Source organism: Phyllobates terribilis, unplaced genomic scaffold (genome assembly GCF_046119375.1).
Source record: "Phyllobates terribilis strain yellow unplaced genomic scaffold, ASM4611937v1 Scaffold_10__3_contigs__length_209671492, whole genome shotgun sequence".
NCBI classification, from domain to species: domain Eukaryota; kingdom Metazoa; phylum Chordata; class Amphibia; order Anura; family Dendrobatidae; genus Phyllobates; species Phyllobates terribilis.
The window spans coordinates 73,238,502-73,258,953 of record NW_027362770.1 but is presented as its reverse complement, the minus strand read 5'-3'; the positions used below and the strand labels follow the sequence as shown (position 1 = coordinate 73,258,953).

The 20,452-nt window shown below is 47.1% G+C and overlaps 1 protein-coding gene across 1 annotated transcript in view; it reads right to left on the bottom strand.

The window, feature by feature from the left end:
• STING1 (stimulator of interferon response cGAMP interactor 1) overlaps nucleotides 1-19,996 on the bottom strand; it is a 104,953-nt gene extending 84,957 nt beyond the window's left edge. Inside the window, exons 1-2 of the mRNA XM_073649597.1 lie at nucleotides 19,684-19,996; nucleotides 635-873 (exon numbers count right to left, since the gene is read on the bottom strand). Of these exons, the coding sequence (XP_073505698.1) occupies nucleotides 635-873; nucleotides 19,684-19,716 (272 nt within the window). The 5' untranslated portion in view covers nucleotides 19,717-19,996. The remainder of the gene's footprint in view (nucleotides 1-634; nucleotides 874-19,683) is intronic.
• Nucleotides 19,997-20,452: the final 456 nt, after the last annotated feature.

The following is a 20,452-nucleotide window of genomic DNA, read 5'->3' as shown; positions in this document are numbered from 1 at the left end:
TTCTTCCATACACACTTAAAAGTCTTCTCAGAAAAGCTGAGGCTGTAATAGCTACAAATGGTTGGCTATCTCCTTAATAACATGTATGTGTAGTTTCAAGTGTTCACATACTTTTGGCTATATAATGCAAGTTCACAATGTGTGAGAAGCTACTATAAGCCACAGTGGTACATTGAGTGCCATTGGGATCCATCAGTGATGGATCTGATAAAGTGCATCACAATGCAGATATGAATGGAGTATAACAAGACAGTTTATACAATATGAGAAATATTAAAATTTGAGAGACCTCATTGGTTGATACCTTTTAATGGCTAACTGAAAAGATGGTAACAAATAGCAAACTTTCGAGACTACTCAGGTCTTTTCATCAGGCTAGTATAACAGAAAATCTGAAGAGTCACATCCTGCTCTGATGAAGAGGCCTGAGTAGTCTCGAAAGCCTGCTACCATCTTTTCAGTTAGCCATTAAAAGGTATCAACCACTAAGGACTCTCAAATCTAAATATTATTCATCCACTGGCTAACACGGTACAAAGATATATTTTTCCTGTGTAATATGAGGTTACGTTTAACAGAAATATACTGCTTTAGCTATACTATTTACTAAAATCTAATTTTTTTCTATAATTACCTGGTGTGAACATGAGCAATTTCTTCATAAAATTCAAATAATTCGACCATGCAGTGCCAACCTTGTGAAATTAAACAATTAACAGCAATGGCAAAGGCAATCTGACTCCTTGTGCAATTTACTATTCCAAGTAGGTGGAGTAACAGAGTACATACAAGAATAAAAAAATAGGTGACTTTAGCAGCTCGGTTTCCTCTTGGTTTCGGAATAATTGAGCTATTCCTTATTATAGATGTCATCTGAGATATAAAATAAAATATAAAAATTTGACATCTTTAGACAAAAACACATAATATTTATTCCTGAAGTAATGCAACTACCATAATTTACAGGGTTTTACGAAAACTTTATTACTTAGACCATTCAAAGCAATCTAGATTAAAAATAGATGTTGTGCGACAAAAATGAAAAAAGTATGCTGCATCCTGTTAAAGGGAATGTGTTGCCAGAAAATGAGCTGTTTAAATGGAACCTGTCAAGTAAAATAACGCTTTTAAACTGCAGATATGGCATTAATCTGCAGGTTAATAGCATTCTGACACTGTGCGGTACCAGCACTGAGAGCCCCGCGGCCGGGAGCAGACAAATTTTATTCTCTCAGGCAGCATTCAGCTTCCAGTCATAGAGGTGGCACCAGCATGGGTTAAGTCACTGATTTGCGTATAGAGAGTGATGGCTTTAAATGCACCACAGGCACTGACTGACAGCCAGCTCTAATGATGAGCTCTAATGCTGAGCCAGCTGTCAGTCAGTCCAGTCATAGAGGTGGCACCAGCATGGGTTAAGTCATTGATTTGCGTACAGAGAGTGGTGGCTTTAAATGCACCACAGACACTGACTGACAGCCAGCTCTAATGATGAGCTCTAATGCTGAGCCAGCTGTCAGTCAGCCCCAAGAAGAGCGATGTAATGACATCTGTTACACACACGCCGCTAGGTTTAGATAAGGCGAGACGTGTTTCATGAATTCGTTGAAATCCTGGAGGAACCATTACTCAGGGTGACCATAAGCTGCAGCTTTTCTCAGGCACACAATAGATTCAGTTACTGACCAGACACATCTGACAAGAGTCCTTTTCAACAGTTTAACAGTGGAATTTAATATGAAGCACGGGCAATGCAATTCAGGGATATTACAGCAACAATCTTCATTACAGTACAGTCTCATAAAGCAGGCATAGTAACGTCAGTCTCTTCAGTAGCATAATTCAGAGCAGATTAGATCTCTTGGTACACTTCTATGCATAAACACCAGGCTTTTCCTTCAGAAGGACTCACTAGTACACGGCCTTCTTTATCCTGCATGGAGATGGAGGGGGGAGGGTTTGATGAGGGAGATAATCCCTGTGACATAATTCCTTCCAGTCCTTATCTTCCTGCCCGATAATACTCTGCACTTTTAGTTCTCCTGATCTGAATCCTGTTCAGTTGTCTTTTGTCAGACACAGATAACACACCACCTTTCTCTTTGGCTCCAGCCAGACAGTAAACAACTGCCCCACAATCCCTCCTGTGACTGTGTTAACCCCTCTAGTTGCTGGATGCTTCTGAAGCACAACACTTCCTGTCTCTTATGACTGTTAACTCTTATAGTTGCTGGATGCTTTTGAAGCAACAGCACCACTTCTGCATGTCACACTCTTCCCTCCTTTTTGAATGTCATCCTCAACATTCGCCTTAATTGGTCAATCTGACCAAATCTGAAACAGTGGTGAAAGTTGAGTAACTTTATATACAAAAGGGCATTGTCAAATTGGCATAGCATTTATAAACATTGATAACAACCTATTCTATGACCTTTTTCTTGTAGTATTTCTGTAAGAAACCAGTTCGCTCTCTCACTAGGCCTTAACAGTTCTTTGTTTCTACAAAGTCTTTTAAGGAAAATCAAAGCATGAAAACAAGTCTTTCCACCAGGCAACATCTTCCATACTGCCTCTCGGCAGTGAATACCATCCAAGTGGGCTTACCTGGTCCACAAAAAGAGATACCTGTTTCCAGTCGACAGTCCTCGGCACTTGACTCGTTTCACCAAGTGTCTCATACATCAGAATAACGAGCCTCCTCAATTCTCGAGTCGACATCCTCCTGGTGGGTTGTTCCTCAGAGACCACGGGTTCTTTGGTCACAGGAGTTTCTTCCGCCACATTCATTTCCTGTGCTTCCTCAGATGCTCTTGGAGCTGCCTCTGTAAGTTCCTGTAATTCTCCTGAGTCACCTGTTTCAGCACGATCTGGTAATTCCACTCCTCCTGAGTATCGATTGGTCTCTTCAGGGGCCGGTGTTTGATCATCAGATCTGAATTGGACTTCATCTCTACTCCTTGGTACAGACTCTGGAGCCTCGGGACTTAGTTCACTCTTCTGTGGATGGTACATCCCTCTCCTTGCCGGTCCAAGAAATAGAACGATGTGCTTTTCTCCATCGGAACTTTCAAGGTCGCTATCCACCTCCGGAGCTTCAGTCTGTGGTAGTCCCTTAGTCGATCTCGGACGATGTCGGTCTACTTCTGAGAAATCTTGTTGTGGTGGGAGATAATCACAGGGTAGTAGCAAATTCTGATGGACTATTCTGGTTTTCTTGTCTCCCGTTTCCAATCGGATTTCATACACTGGACTGTCATCGGCTTTCCTCCTTACGACTACATACACCTTATCTTCCCAGTATGAAGAAGTTTTCCTGGGCCAAATTTCTCAAGTAGGTGCTTGACTAGCAACCGACTTCCCGGTGCCAATTCTGCTCCATAACATTTTCGATCATAGTACTCCTTACCCTTGCTCTGTCCTTGCGTAACCACTTTGGACGCTATGTATACCTCTGCCATCCATTCCTTCCATTTCCGAACATACTTCAGATAAATTCTGTAAGTCTCTGACACCGGAGTATCGAACATGATGTTGATTGGCAGTCTTGGCGATCGTTCATACAATAGGAAGAAGGGTGAGTAACCCGTTGCATCGCTCTTTGTATAGTTATAGGCATGTACCACTTTTGACAGAGAACTCTTCCAGTCTTTCTTCTCGTCAGCAGTGCGCAACATCGACAATAATGTCCGGTTAAAATATTCCACTTGTCTATTATCCTTTGGGTGATAGGGTGTTGTGTGGGATCTCTGAATTCTACAGTACTTTCCTAGCTTGGCAAAGAGCTGATTCTCAAATTCTCTACCTTGGTCGTGGTGTAACCTCGTAGGGAACCCAAACCTCAAAAGTAAAATCATTAAAGATCTTTTCTGCCACTGTTTGACCTGCTTTATTGGTGGTGGCATATGCTTGAGCAAATTGAGTAAAATGGTCCATCACTACCAATATGTATTCGTAACCACCCTTGCACGTCTCAAGATGTAGAAAGTCTATTGAGACCATCTCAAATGGATACGTAATATGGATGTTGCCCATAGGTGCCCGGGTTGATGTGTTGGGATGTTTATCTTTCAGACACCCACACTCCCTGGTCATGTACCTCTCAATATCTCTCTGCATGTATCGCCAGAAGAAATGTTCACGGATCAAGTTGGTTGTCCTTTCCACTCCCAGGTGTCCCATGTTTTCATGGAGTTCTTTGAAGACCAACCTACGGAATACTCTGGGTAGTACCAACTGCCGGTTTTGTCCTCCTTTACGATGCAGGATACCGTCTTCACTGAGGTAGAGCTTTGTCCATTCTTTAACTAAAACAGATACTGCTGGTGACTCATTGTCTCTCCCGTTTACTTGGAAACCGATTTTGGTCCACATAAAGTAGTATTCTACCAATTATCTGATCTTCCCGTTGAGCTCTATGGATTTTTCCTTTTGGTAGTTGTTGAATGGACAGGGGGTGATCTTGTTCTCGCTTTTATGGTGGTTTCCACGGTCAACGGACACCACAATGGTGTGTCTTCCTCTTAATAAGCTTGTACTGCTTGGGTAGTGCTCTCAATTGCTTCCAGACTGACTTCCTCCGAGCATTCTTGCATGAAATCCTCAGGCTCTTGTGGCATTCTCGGCAATCCGTCAGCATCCGCATTGTACTTTCCTGGCCTGTACTTGATGCTGAAATTGAAGTCAGCTAGTTCAGCGACCCATCTCTGATCCGTTGCATTCAGTTTGGCTGCAGTGAGGACATAGGTCAACGGGTTGTTGTCAGTGTATACCTCAAACTCTTTGCTGCAGTACAGATAATCTCTAAATCGTTCACAGATAGCCCATTTCAATGCCAGGAACTCCAATCTTCCGGAATGTAGATGGTAATTCTTCTCAGTGTCTGTCAGCATTCTAGAACAGTAACCAATGACTCTCAATTTTCCATCTTGATGCTGATACAGGGCAGCTCCCAGTCCAACTTGAGAAGCGTCACAATGAAGAACAAATGGTAAACTGAAATCCAGATATCCAAAGATGGGTGGTTTTACCAGGTCATCTACTTGTTCTTCCAATACCTCCTGGTGATCTGCTGTCCAGAGAATGGGCTGATGGGACGAAAAGGCATTGTTTCTTTTAAACCCGGTCATACCCGCGTTCTTCTTTTTCTCCGTGGGTATACCCAAGAGGGGGTATAGTGGGGCGGCAATCCTGGAGAACTTCCAAACGCAAGTACAATAGTAAGAGAGGAATCCTAATATCTGCCTCAACTCCCCGACAATAGAGGGCCGCTTGTATATTAAGGCCAGTACCGGAGCGATTTCTGATGGGTCCATGGTATATCCTTCTCCGGACACAATTTTCCCTAGAAATCGGACTTGCCTTTTGAACAGTTCATACTTCTTTGGGGTCAACTTAACTCCGTGTTGTTGATACCGCTGTAATACGGTCCTCACGTGTTCAACATGCTTCCGGAAGGTTTTGCTGTGTACCACATTGTCATCCAAGTACAGCTGGCAGATATCATTCCTCAATACTTCTAAACATGTCTCCATGCTCCTCTGGAATTCTGCTGGAGCTGAACTAAGCCCAAATGGTATGTGGACCACTCGAATAACCCCCACGGTGTGATGAATTCTGTCAAAGGTCTACTGGACTCTTCAACAAATCCTTTATGGTACGCTTTACCCTGATCAAGAACAGAGAACCAGGTACCTCCTGATAGGCTATCCAGCATATCTTGAATCTTTGGTATCGGGTGCCGATCAGGTACTGACTTTCGGTTTAGTTCCCGGTAATCACAGCAGAGTCTCAACATACCGTCCTTCTTCCTATCACAAACAATAGGAGAGGAATAAGACGACTTCAACTTTGGGACCCAACCTCTGTTGATTAGGTTGTGTAAATACTCTCTCACTTCACGGTGTAATGGTTTCGGCACAGACATATAACTTCTGGTTACTGGAGTTGTGTCTTTCAAATTGATTTTCAACTGCAACGATGGGACACAGCCTATAGCAGAGTCATCTTTAGGGAATGCATGACACTCTTCTTTCAGCATCTGTTTTGCTATCGCTATATCTTCAGCACACAAGTGTTCCAGGAGTACTGGGGGATCCCATGACTCTGAGGTAGGACGTGCAATTTCCTCCCCTGGGCAACTCCTGTTCCTTGGTGGGGAGACTGAATTCACGGTAGACCCCTGGGCGGGTCTCACACTGGAAGGATATACCATTTTAATGGTTTCAATGTGACCTAACACAGTCTTTGGATTCAGTCTAATTTCGTTTTTCGTAGTATTCATCACCGGTACTGTCACTCGAGCAAACCGACCAATAGGAATCGTAAGCACAGTCTTACCTTGAACTATGCCTCCGGAAGTTCTGAAGAGTCTTTAGACACGAACAGTCTTTTCTGGACTTTTCTTCCTGGTTCTACCCAGACTCCACACCTCACCACCACCATTTGGTTTGCAGGGATGATGGTTGGGCACCAGAACTATGCCTCCGGAAGTTCTGAAGAGTCTTTAGACACGAACAGTCTTTTCTGGACTTTTCTTCCTGGTTCTACCCAGACTCCACACCTCACCACCACCATTTGGTTTGCAGGGATGATGGTTGGGCACCAGACTACCTTGACTTCTTTTAGGTCCATTGTATTCTGTGCTTTCTTTACTCTATGAATCACATTTTCCGCCACGGCATTGGGTATGGCAAGCGATGTGGCAAATGCATCCACCACCAGCGTCCCTGACTTGTGTTTCGTGATGACCTCTCTGATTACATTATAATCAAGGATAGGATCCTCTGCCACGTTCTGATCACTGGTCATGAGAAAAGGAACCAAAAGCTCAATGGTGTTGCTGTTCTTCGAGGCTCTTAGCTGGAAAGTCACTTTCACCCAGCCTATGAAAGGGATTTCGGTCTGTTTGACGGCTTTGCCGTGGAGTTACACTGGTCCTAAGAGTTCTTTTAGCGACCGAAGGCAGGTATGTGGCAGGTAGCGCCTTCTCGGGTCTTCATTTAAAAGGCTCACTTGGACTCCTGTGTCCCACAGTGCTTTTACCAAGAGTCCATCTAGCTGGCACTGTATAAAGCATCTTTCACCAATTAGGCTGATGAGGCTATCTTTACTGATCGAGGAATCCTCCTCCTCCCAGGAGTACATCATTTGATCTCTGCACTGGGCATTAAGTAACTGATGCCCCTGTCTCTCTTGCAGCTGTTGTAGACAGGAACACACTTGGTGATAGTACTGATGCAGCCGTTTTATCTCATGTGCCGTTCTGGGGTTTGGTGAGATTTGGATTTGCTTCTGGGGCCTCCTCCGTGTCATGGTTACCAGTCGCCCCGGACTGACAACCTCCTGTCTTTTAACCCCAAATGACCGTGACCATTGGCATTCCTTGGCATAATGTCCTTCCTCACCACATCTTAGACAGTGGACACATATCGTACTCTGATTTGATGAACGGCACGCTTCATAAGCTGGGTATCTTCTGTTTTGGAACTCAGTCCTGGGTCTGAGGGATACAGGTTCTGGCCTGGAACGAATCAACTTTTTCACCTCAATCAATTCGTCTCGCAGTTCTCCCATTACTTCCTCCCAGTCAGTGCTGGCGGTCCTCTCTTTTGTTGGTGCTTTAAGGTTCCCTCTCGGAGGTGGCACTGGAGGGTCTCCATGATTATCTTGGGACTGGCCACCAGGGGTCTCCAACTTCAGCTGACTCATTTTGGTGATTTTAGGAGCAGAGCCTTTCTTTAACTTCTGCTCGCTCTCTGACTCCAAACTAGCTGCCTCATTCATTTTTTCAATTAGGACTTCATCCAGAATGCCAGGATCTTCTAGGTACTGTTTCAGCTGCAACTTGATGTCTTTGCTGATTAACCCCGTTCCCAATGATCTCAAAAACTTCTTCTGGACTTGTCCTGCATCAAACCTCTCCTCCGCTTCTACATCTCTGGATGCAAACAACAGTCTATCCTTCAGTTCAATTGCTCTGAACAAGAACCTTTGGGGTGATTCATTATTTTTCTGTGAGAAGTTAATGAGTCGGTGGAACAATTCTGAAGTACTCTCTTTTTATAGTGCTCTTTTAAAATCATCTTCAGCTGTTGCAAAGTCAATTAACTCTTCATTTCTAGCATACTACGGAGGTTCAATCCTGGGTTGATCATTTTCACCACCCCCTCAACGATCTTATCTGGCTGGTTGCCTTTCTGTAAGCCTGCATCGATCTGGTGCAACAAGTTCATATAAGACAGTTTCTCTTTCTGTTCACACTCTCCAATCTGTCCCAGGATCTTGAATTCTTTCCTTATGGTGATTTGTGATGTTAGAGAGGACTGTCTCCCTAATTTATATAACCCAAGCAGGATAAAGGTTCTGTCTGAGTCTGTCACCCGTTCAGAGGTTTTGGTCGATTCCTGCAGGGCTGTTGTTAGGGCTTTGAGTTGTTCATTCAATTCCTGAAGTTCAGTCTGCGGACGGAGATTCCCGCTTTTGGTAATTGGTGCCGCCGCTCCATCCTCCAACTTCAACCTGGTTAGAAACTGTGTTAGCTCCTGGAGGAATGTCCCCATGATGTCTTCAGCTTCTTTCTCCCCCAGCTCATCCATTTTTGCATTAATGGCAGCTATCAGTTGCCTGCGGTTGTGTGCTTTAGAAATCTGTTCTTCTGACATCTTTATATGTTCTGCTACTGTTCTCAATTCTTCACAGGTTAACTGAAGAAACAGCTCACTAATTCTGTCCATTTGTATTTCCACATCCATTGCTGCTAGTGAGTTTTCTTTAGGGCTGGTCCCCTTTAACTGGTGTAGCAGAGTTGAATTGAGGTGCTGTGCTGCTGTGTTTTTCCAGACACTTTTCCTCTTCTCCCTCTACAAGCTAATTCCCGCTCAGGACTCCCTGTACGGGCCACCAATGTTACACGCACACCGCTAGGTTCAGATAGGGCGAGATGGGTTTCATGAATTTGTTGGAATTCTAGGGGAACCATTACTCAGGGTGACCATAGGTGGCAGCTTTTCTCAGGCACATTATAGATTCAGTTACTGACCAGACACATCTGACAAGAGTCTTTTTCAACAGTTTAACAGTGGAATTTAATCTGAAGCACGGCCAGTGCAATTCAGGGATATTACAACAACAATCTTCATTACAGTACAGTCTCATAAATCAGGCACAGTAACGGCAGTCTCTTCAGTAGCACAATTCAGCACAGATTAGATCTCTTGGCAGCACACTTCTATGCATAAACAGCAGGCTTTTCCTTCACAAGGACTCACTAGTACACAGCCTTTTTTATCCTGCATGGAGATGGAGGGGGGAGGGTTTGATGAGGGAGATAATCCCTGTGACACAATTCCTTCCAGTCCTTATCTTCCTGCCCGATAATACTCTGCACTTTTAGTTCAGGGAGTTTATCTGACCTGTGTTTAGTTTCTCTCCTGATCTGAATCCTGTTCCGTTGCTTTTTGTCAGATACAGATAACACACCACCTTTCTCTTCGGCTCCAGCCAGACAGTAAACAACTGCCCCACAATCCCTTCTGTGACTGTATTAACCCCTCTAGTTGCTGGATGCTTCTGAAGCACAACATTTCCTGTCTCTTGTGACTGTGTTAACTCTTATAGTTGCTGGATGCTTTTGAAGCAACAGCACTACTTCTGCATGTCACACATCATTGACATTTTGTACATACCCCAGAATGATGACCTCACCGCATCAGTCCACCCGCGCTTTACCGCTGGTTGCCAGTGGACTCGCTGGGGTTAGGTAAGTATATGATTTTTTTTGTTTAATATAACTTAGAGGGAGACTGTGCAGGCCATCACACTGCATGGGGGCCATCATACAATGTGTGGGCTACTGTGGGGGCTATCATACAGTGTGAGTGCTACTGTGTGGGCCATAATACAGTGAGGGGTTAGTGTGGAGGCTAACGTAAGGGCCATCATACAGCGTAGGAGAAATAATGCAACATGTGGGTCATCACACAGAGTGGGGGCCTTCATACATTGGCTGGATTGCTGTGGGTCCATTGTACAGTGGTTCGGGCCATTATACAGTGTGGGGATTACTTTGTAGGCCACAATCCAATGTGGGGGGTATTATAAATGTGGGCTCTACTGTGGGGGCCATCATACAGTATGGGGACTATTGTGGAGGCATCATACAGGGTAGGGATAACTATGGAGGCATCATACAATGTGAGTGTCATCATTCAGTGTGGGAACTACTGTGGGGGAAATCATAGAGCATGAGGCTTACTGTGAAGACTGTCATACAGTGTAGGAGCTATTACACAGTGTGGGTCTATCACTCAATATGGGGTCTACTGTGGGAGCCATTACACAGTGCAGTGGCCATTGGACAGTGTTGGGGCAACTGAAGGTGCATTCCAACAATATGGGGACTACTGTAGGCCCATCATACTGTGTGTAGAATACTGTGGTTTCATCATAGAGTGGGGAGCATTATAATGTGTATATAGGGGGGCCGTGGGAGCATCATACTGTGCATAGGAGAGCTGTGGGCCCATCATGCTTTGTATAGGGGAGCTGAGGGCACGTTAGAGAGTGGTGCTAGAAGCTAAGAGGTGGCGCTCTAGTCACTTACTGCTTCTATATTTACCCTCTAATGATGTCTTCCTTCTGTTAGAATCTGCGGTGGAGATAGAATCAGAGTAACAGCAGTGAACTTACAACTTCCAGAGCATCCATCACCCAGGATGCAGGACGTCTTCAGAGGTGGTGACAATGCAAGAAACAAAGTTGAGACTCCTCTCAAACGAAACGTCATGGGAAGTACAGTAAAAAAAACAAATTTAGGGATTATCTTGATAAAAAAAAGTATAGGGTATTGTATAATAGAGCAAATTACAAAAGTGGTTAGGGTGGAAGGATGGATATGTAGAAAAAACATTTTAGGTGCTGGACCACCCCACTATGCCAATATGTCTATCAGAATCCGGTTTGCTTCTATGCCATTTTTTTCACTTTGTGAATATACCAGAGTGATTAAAGACATAGAGTACAGTCTTATGATGTCTTATTTCCTTAGTTTATGTGCACACGGTTAGTTTATGTGCACACGGATTGGACGCAGTGCGCTTGCGCTGCATGCAAACTGAAGCGTTCTACATTACAAGCAAAGTGGATGGGATATTAAGAAATCCCTTGCCCACTATGCGTCCCCGTCCACCTGCGGTCACCCGCGGACACGGATGTGGCGCGTTTTTCCAGATTGCAGCATGTAAATTTCTCTTGCGGAGTCGCTAGTGCCCGCAAGAGAAATTAGATCAGTGCAATGTATTGTTTACGGTGAATCCGCATGGATCAATGAACACATGCGGATTCACTTGCATGCAGCGCTTTGGACGCAGCTTGAAGTATGCTGTGTTCAAAGCGCTGACCGTGTGCACAAAGCCTAACAGTTCAGAAGAATAGTGACATATTATTTTATACAAATGTCTCAATTACCTATCAGATACAAAGACAAGCAAAAATATTCACAGGACCCTGGTTCAGTGGCTAAATCAGTCATCTGTGGCAGCTGAACAAGACCCCTGCGATCCTCCTCCTACCTGATATTCTCAGCACCTCTTTTGATTAATAGGCCCAGTGCAACATCATCTTTGTTGTATGACACACGCATGATGTTGCGTCAGGTCTTCTAATTGGAAGAAGTGTCGGTGATGACTGCAGGTAGGAGGGGATTTGCAGGGCTCTGGTCCAGAGGCCATAAACTATCAACATGGCTGATGGACCAGGGTTTTGTGAAGCTATTTTGCTCATCTCTACTTACATGGCTTAGGTAGTACATGTACGAGGATGTACAACTCACAATACATCTGACGCACCCCTGGGCCTTCTGTGTCGTGCGGCATAGCGCGCACGGGGGCTTACCCGGAGCCGGATCAGATGGGGGTAGTAGTCTCGTGGCGGTGACCCGGTCCGTGCCCAGGGAGTCAAACTAAGCGGCGAGTCTATTAGCAGTAGATGTTAGAATGTGTGTCGACTACGCCACCCGTTGATTTGCGGTCACAAGGCCGCCGCTGCAAAACAGTCCGCTGAGGCCGGTGGTATGGGTGCAGCAGGGATGGTATAACCCCCAACGGGAGGGGTATGGCCTCAGGGCAGCAGGAGTAGATGATGGAGGCTGTGATGGTGCGGTAAGGAGGCACAGAGACGTGGGATGCAGTTTCAGGGTTTTTACTCACTGATGTTGCTTTAGTCACTCTGGCCTTGAGTGACCACCCGAGCCGTGCTGCGTCCACCAGGTGCGGGGCTCGGCTAACCCCCAGGCAGTTCCGGAGCGTGGTCCTGAGCTCCCCTCTCTCTCTCTCTCTTTCTGCTGGCCGTCCCCACCAGGGATCCACCTTTGTCCGGTTCCCTTGGGCCTTCTGATGGCAAAACCTTCTCTGGCTTTCCTGACCCTACTCTTGGTGTACCTTCCTGGTGGATGTGGTGAGGGTCGTGGCAAAGCTTGCCCACGACCTCCGGTTCCTGGCTAAGGGTTACTTTTGCCTCCGCCAGCTTGGGATCCGGTGCCCTTTTCTGCCAACCCTTCACCCTTTTTGGTCTGATTCTGGGATCTTAGGGTTCCCTCTGGCTCTGCCTCTCTGGGTCCTTCTTCCTCCTCTTTCTTCATGCTTGGCCCTGGAGCTGGGCCCAGCCGGAGCCACAGCTCCCAGTCAGCCCTCCTGGCTGAGCTCCTCTGCTCTGCTTCTCCTCAGGCTGAACTTGACTAAAAAGACCCTGTCTCTAGATGGTGCCCACCTTATATACTCCCTCTATGTGTGAGCCCAGGTGACCAGCACCCAATGGGCTCCTAGCTTTACCCAGAGTACTCCCCCTATCTGCCCCTACACTACTGGGATGTTCCACCCCCCCCTCCCACTCCAGCCAGGGACAGACGCTGTCGTACCTGCACATTTAACTGGTGGGAGTACCGTAGTTCTGTCCCCCGGAAATGGGATGTATGTAGTGCATGCAGCCTACTGAGCTCAGTCCCACACTCCATCCTTACCCGGGAGTGGAATACCACACCTCTGGAGTGAGGTGCAATACCCCTGTAGCAGCCGAGTCCTCAGGGTGCTACATTCCCCCCTGGTAAATCACAGCACGTCCTCGGGCTGTAAAAGAGCAAAACATGCAAACATACAAAATTTTTTCAAAACATACACGAATATATAAAACATTATAAACATTATCAGCAACATAACATTACGGGTAACTACTTATATTATAAGACTTTTTGATATAAAACTCTTCTTATAAAATGTTCTTGTTCTTCTGGCCACTGTGCACTTGTGACCAGGTAAAAGTGCAACAGTCACTTGAAGAAAAACAGTTCTTCTATAAAACCAGTAGGGGGCGCTTTAAGAAGCGCAACTATATACAAGGGTATGGCCGCTCTCAGTCCTCGGCCAGTGGGGATAAAGGGATGGCTGCTCACAGTCCTCAGCCTGTTAAGGGATAGGGACACACGGGTAACAGTTTGCTGGTCCCAACGGGGACTATACTTTACTTAGCAGAAGTACTTGTAACAGTTCTTGTACCCTTACGGGTAACTATGTACAGTTTCACTTTACCGTACTTCAGTAACGGCATCCTCCTGCTCCTTCTCGCGGGTGACCTTCAAACCCGTCCGGGTTCTCTTGTTCCTCCTCGCACTGTAGTTCTCTCTCGGTCAGTCGGTGTACATGGAGAGCATATGGACCTTTGGCACATTGATGCCGGGTGAAAGTGACCTCATCACCCAGGTACAGATCTCGTCCTCTGTGTCCCTCCGGCAGGTGGGACTCGACATCTCTGCGGGTCACGAAGACGTCGCCGGGGGTGCGGTGATCCCGGATGAAGCCCCATCTGTGCTGCAGTTGGAATTTGATTACAGTCCCGGTGGCACGGGGACCGTGGGCTGCACGGGGGTTCCGTCGGGTCCGGCTCTTCTGTTCTGCACTCTGCACTTGCAGCCGCTCCTCGCGGACCCGCCTCTCTCGCCGCTCCCGGTCGAAGACCTCCAGCTGTTGCCGGCAGCACTCTGCTCGCTGGGCTGCGGCCGCCCGGGTCTCTTGGGTGAAGCCGATGAGGTTTTCCCCGGTGGGGTCCCATTCAAATTGGGCCTCCTCCAGCGGGAGCGGGACGATCTTGACAGGCGCCGGAGCCGGAATCAGGGGCTCATCCAGGGGCCTTTCCTTCCGGAGTCGGGGATGGTAGTACTCCGGTGGCCACTCAAAGGGCTGCCCATCCGGGCAAGTATGTTGGGCGAACAAGTCTTCACCCAGGGGTAGGACTTTGTGGGTTGAGGGCGCGGTGGTGGCAGCGGCGCCCGGGTTCACCAGGCCTTGCGACCAGGCTGGGGGCACCCTGAAGGTAAAGGGCACAGCGGGGACGGCGGCGCCCGGGGGTACTCGGCCCTGCGACCAGGCCGGTGGCGTCTCCTGCTTGGTCGCGCTCGTAGTTGAGGCGCGTGACGTCACAGGGGGCGTGGTCGCGGCTCCTGCTTGAGGCCTAGTCTGGAGCGGTGGCGGTGCAGCGACGGGCATGGTAGGGGAAATTTCGGGCTCTGCGACGGGGAGCTGGGGCAGGCTCGCGGTTTCTAGGCTTGGGGTAGTGATGTCCCCTTTACCTGCCTCCGTCTCTTCAGCTCCTTCCACGGCGTCGTCTCCGGCCTTCATTCCTCCCGCACCATCCTCAGAGGCGGTCAGTCACCTCGTCTCGGGTGGCGTGCTCCGCGGGCGGGTTCCAGCCTGCTGGGCCATCTCCCTGCTCCACGCAGTCAGCATTTCTTGCTGCACCTGGGCCATCCTCCGTGCGAGGCCCGCCAGCGCGGTCTGTGCACGCTCCCGGTCTCGGGGGAGCTGTGCCAGGATCTCCACCAGGTCTTGTGGGGTAGTAGCTTGCAACAGGCTCCTGACCACAGGGTCGGTGCTGCCTGACTCTCCCTCCATCTCCGGGTACGGCTTCTCCAGACTCCTCCAGGCTGCACCCATCCTCTCTCTTTTGTTCTTGATCCGCCTACTTTGAGGGCGGTCCTGGGGCAACTTGGTGATTGTCAGTTCCAGGGGCAGACCCCCCACGCTGACGGACATCTCAATCATTGCAGTCTCTGCTGGTGGGGGCGGTCTTCGTTTTTGGCGCCATTCTTGGTCCTGGCCCACGATGGGAGGTGGCCTCTTGCCACCCTCTGGCACGCCCATAATGGCGTCCGCTCTGCCAGGGCGGGAAATCGTCTCAGATGGCGGGAACCGCTTCCCAATGGCGGGAAACTCTGTGGATGGCGGGAAAAGACTGCAGATGGCGGGCAACCGGCGGGAAACGACTCCGGACGACGTCCGATGGCGGGGACCCTCCGGAATTGGCGGGAGACTTCTTTTTACGGTACAGATAAACTTTTCTTCAGGCACGCAGTACCCGGTGGTTGCGGGCACGTGATCCTGCCGACTACGCCAATGTTGACGCACCCCTGGGCCTTCTGTGTCGTGTGGCATCGCGCGCACGGGGGCTTACCCGGAGCCGGATCAGATGGGGGTAGTAGTCTCGTGGCGGTGACCCGGTCCGTGCCCAGGGAGTCAAACTAAGCGGCGAGTCTATTAGCAGTAGATGTTAGAATGTGTGTCGACTACGCCACCCGTTGATTTGCGGTCACAAGGCCGCCGCTGCAAAACAGTCCGCTGAGGCCGGTGGTATGGGTGCAGCAGGGATGGTATAACCCCCAACGGGAGGGGTATGGCCTCAGGGCAGCAGGAGTAGATGATGGAGGTTGTGATGGTGCGGTAAGGAGGCACAGAGACGTGGGATGCAGTTTCAGGGTTTTTACTCACTGATGTTGCTTTAGTCACTCTGGCCTTGAGTGACCACCCGAGCTGTGCTGCGTCCACCAGGTGCGGGGCTCGGCTAACCCCCAGGCAGTTCCGGAGCGTGGTCCTGAGCTCCCCTCTCTCTCTCTCTCTTTCTGCTGGCCGTCCCCACCAGGGATCCACCTTTGTCCGGTTCCCTTGGGCCTTCTGATGGCAAAACCTTCTCTGGCTTTCCTGACCCTACTCTTGGTGTACCTTCCTGGTGGATGTGGTGAGGGTCGTGGCAAAGCTTGCCCACGACCTCCGGTTCCTGGCTAAGGGTTACTTTTGCCTCCGCCAGCTTGGGATCCGGTGCCCTTTTCTGCCAACCCTTCACCCTTTTTGGTCTGATTCTGGGATCTTAGGGTTCCCTCTGGCTCTGCCTCTCTGGGTCCTTCTTCCTCCTCTTTCTTCATGCTTGGCCCTGGAGCTGGGCCCAGCCGGAGCCACAGCTCCCAGTCAGCCCTCCTGGCTGAGCTCCTCTGCTCTGCTTCTCCTCAGGCTGAACTTGACTAAAAAGACCCTGTCTCTAGATGGTGCCCACCTTATATACTCCCTCTATGTGTGAGCCCAGGTGACCAGCACCCAATGGGCTCCTAGCTTTACCCAGAGTACTCCCCCTATCTGCCCCTACACTACTGGGATGTTCCACCCCCCCCTCCCACTCCAGCCAGGGACAGAGGCTGTCGTACCTGCACATTTAACTGGTGGGAGTACCGTAGTTCTGTCCCCCGGAAATGGGATGTATGTAGTGCATGCAGCCTACTGAGCTCAGTCCCACACTCCATCCTTACCCGGGAGTGGAATACCACACCTCTGGAGTGAGGTGCAATACCCCTGTAGCAGCCGAGTCCTCAGGGTGCTACACATCCTTCTTTCAAACTTTATCAATTTATAGAGAGTGACATATGAATCTATAATATAAATACCGTACTACACACAAATAAAATGACAATGTGAAACATCTCAGCCAACCTCAAATTGACAAACTTTAATTTAATGAAGAACATAGTTTGAAGAATTTTCCTGACTAAAAACTTTATTTGTAAAACAGCTGTACTGGTGTCCCCGGGGGACACATCTGCAAAATCTATGCAGACAAGCACTGTATAGATAAGATGTATTTGATCGGCTTCCATATACAGTACATGAATATCACAACAGCCTCCTTTGGCTCTAAAAATCTGCAGACATTCATGTGCATATTCTGCAATAGGAGAAAAAAAACACTTCCTCTTGTGAAATCGCCACACATCTATTCATGCTGTTTATTATTTGAGAAGATATAATAATGGGGTGTTATCTATCACATTTCAATGCAAAACATCTCAGAGTTGAATTCAATGTTGTTAAAAGTGTTGTTACTATTTACTGACTAAGGCTATGGTCCCACTATCAATATTTGGTCAGTATTTTGTCTCAGAATTTGTAAGCCAAAACCAGGAGTGGGTCAAAAATACAGAAGTGGTGACGTGTTTGTATTATACTTTTCCTCTAACTGTTCCTCATCTGGTTTTGGCTTACAAATACTGAGAAATATTCTGACCAAACACTGACCAAATACTGATAGTGGGGCTGTAGCCTAATTGATAAGATGGCAAATAGCAAACTTTCATGACGACTTAGGTTTCTTCATCACGTGTGGTTTACCACAAAACTGAAATATTGAAATATTCATACTCAAAACTGGAAAACCCCATTAAGTTTTTGGCACAATAAGCAATGGTTTGAAACCTCATGGTCAGGGCCGCCATCAGGGCATTACTGCCCATACTGGCATATGGGGCCCGGTGAGCAGAGGGGCTCGGTCGGGCCCCCGTTCTTCTGCTCACCGGGCCCCAGCATAAGGGTTCTGCCATTTCAGTTACTGAACGTGTGTCCTCGGATGCACATTCACCTTGTCCTGGTGGCGGCTTAAAAAATCTTTTGGCCAAAAACAAAAGCTGCTGGCTATGTATGTGATATGGTGTTTGATGGGAACTGTTAGGCTATGTGCCCACGATGCAGAAATGCTCCGGATTTTTCCTGAGCGTTTCTGCATCTCCCATGGCAGAAAAAATGCATGCGGATTGTACATGCGGATTGTACATGCGGATTGTACATGCGTTTTTCCTGCCAGTGACATGCGGATGTGAAGCGTTCTTCACTTGCATTTCCGCATGCTGGTTGACAAGCGCTTTCCAAGCGATTTTAGCATCACTTGGAAAGTGCTTGTCAACTTGGTCACACTATATAAATCCATGCAAACGGCATGGATTTATATAGTGTGACCGAAAGAATGGTAAAAAATAAAAAAATAAATCTATACTTACCTTCCGATGGCCCCTGCAGTCTTGCTTCGCTCCGTCCTGGCTGCCGGCAGATCGCGGTACACTGAAGGACCCGCCGACGTCAGCATCGCGTGACCCGTCACATGACTATGACGTCAGCGCAGGTCCTTCAGCCAACCGCGATCTGCCGGCAAGTGAAGACAAGCGCACCGCGGGCCGTCAGAAGGTAAATATAACATTTATTTTTTATTTTATTCTTTTTTTACTGGTTCTGTGTTACCTGGGTCCGGAGGAGAGTCTCCTGTCCTCCACACCCGGGTACAATCCACACATTGGAACGCATGGAATGCGCATCTACATATACAGTGATGCAGAATCCATGCGTTCCAATACAAGTCAATGGCGGCGAAAACGCAGCGTTTTCGCAAAATAATTGGTAGTGCTGCTTTTTTTTCCGCAATGATAATCCGCAGCGGAAATTTCCACAGCATGTGCACAGCACATGCGGATTATCATTGGGGAACATGGCAGGCCTTCTACCATGCGTTTTTTAAGCGTTTTTGCAGCGTTTTTGCCGCTGCGGAAATGCTTAAAAAGCGCATCGTGGGCACACAGCCTAAATGTGTGATTGGTGAGGATGTGGTGCAGAAAGTTGAGTTTTTTCAAGAGTGGGCAGTGGGACTGTGGAAGGTTTGAGAGATGGAGGAGGGGCTGGGGTGGAGCCAGAGCTGGGGTGAAGCCTGAGTGGAGCCTCAAGGGGGCCTGAAAATTTTGCCAGTATGGGGCCCTGAAATTCCTGGTGGCAGCCCTGTTCATGGTCATCCATATTATTAGTTTTTAACACCCAAATTTTTATTTGTCACATTGTGCAGAGTCCTTCTTTCCTCTTTTTTAAGTCCTCCTCGTAGTGACCAATGGTGAGGAAGCAAAATCCCTTCAATTGAATTACCAGGGTATGGGTTTCCCCAGCCTTTTATGCAACAAATACAGCTATTGTCAAAACTAGGCAAAATTAGAAAATCTGAGTACTATAATAAGTGGACCAGTTTAAACTTGGCTTTAAGACCCCCTCTCTTTTTTGGACACCATTGTTTACTTTTTAACAATTGCATATAACTTACATGTATGTACACAGGTAAAACAACATATATGTAGTGCTAGAAACATTCAGCTGCCTTTTCATGAAAAAAAAAGAATTTAAAAATGTCACCATACAGAATTAATGCAGGCACACAATACAAAAAAATTTCTACCATGCTATACACATAATAGTCCTGCTATACTGCTCACAATACCATGTTAACCATAACAATCATATTCACTCTATACTGAGCGTTGCCAGTATCAGACATAAAAATAGTAATGTTCTACTATATACAACATAGTACAAATAAAGAGCCCCGAAATACACATAAATAGTACTGTGCTTATTAAACACTCCATGCCATGCACATATATAGTCCATCAATACTATGCAAGCCAATAATACTGCTAAAGCTTTGTTCACATTTTTTGTTGAGTAACCTACATATTGACTGGAGTAACCTACATATTGACTGGTGAGGCTGGCATAATCTAAAGACTCTTACCTTTAATCCTTGTACTAATCTGTAGCTGAGCATAAGAATCACTGGGAGTGTTTTTTACCACCTCATTCTCAGGCTGGGAAATGAAAGTAAAAGTAGAAGTTCACAAAGGAGGAACTTGTTAGACCTACTATGTTACTTTCGGTGTTCATTTTCATGTGACTCATTAAGACTACAACTATGGTGATTTTTTGTTCTAAAAGCAGAACTGTTAACTGCTGATAGCTGCAAGACCATGTAATCAGTAGCTAGAGATACTGGTGTACCACTAATAGTGGCAGGTCAGGAGGCAGCCATAGGGCCTGTGAATCAGGGGAGGCATGCCTCCACCCCACCGAGCATCATGCCTGTATCTGCATCATGGAGCCATCAGCTTCCCATTCCATCAATCTCCCTGTGCCTCTGACTTCTGGTGTCTGTAACTAAAAGAGAGAAAACGATACAGAAATAAGTGCACGCCTATAAATGCAAAAAATATATTTTATTCACACAGTAATGCTCCAAAATTCAAAACAATTACAACCATAGTCTCACCATGAGTATCAGATATAATAGACCAAATAGTACATACAGTGCTGGGCAAAAGTATTGGCACCTCTGCAATTCTGTCAGATAATACTCAGTTTCTTCCTGAAAATGATTGCAATCACAAATTCTTTGGTATTATTCTCTTCATTTAATTTGTCTTCAATGAAATAAACATAAAAAGAATTGTCCTAAAGCCAAATTGGATATAATTCCACACCAAACCTAAAAAAAGGGGGTGGACAAA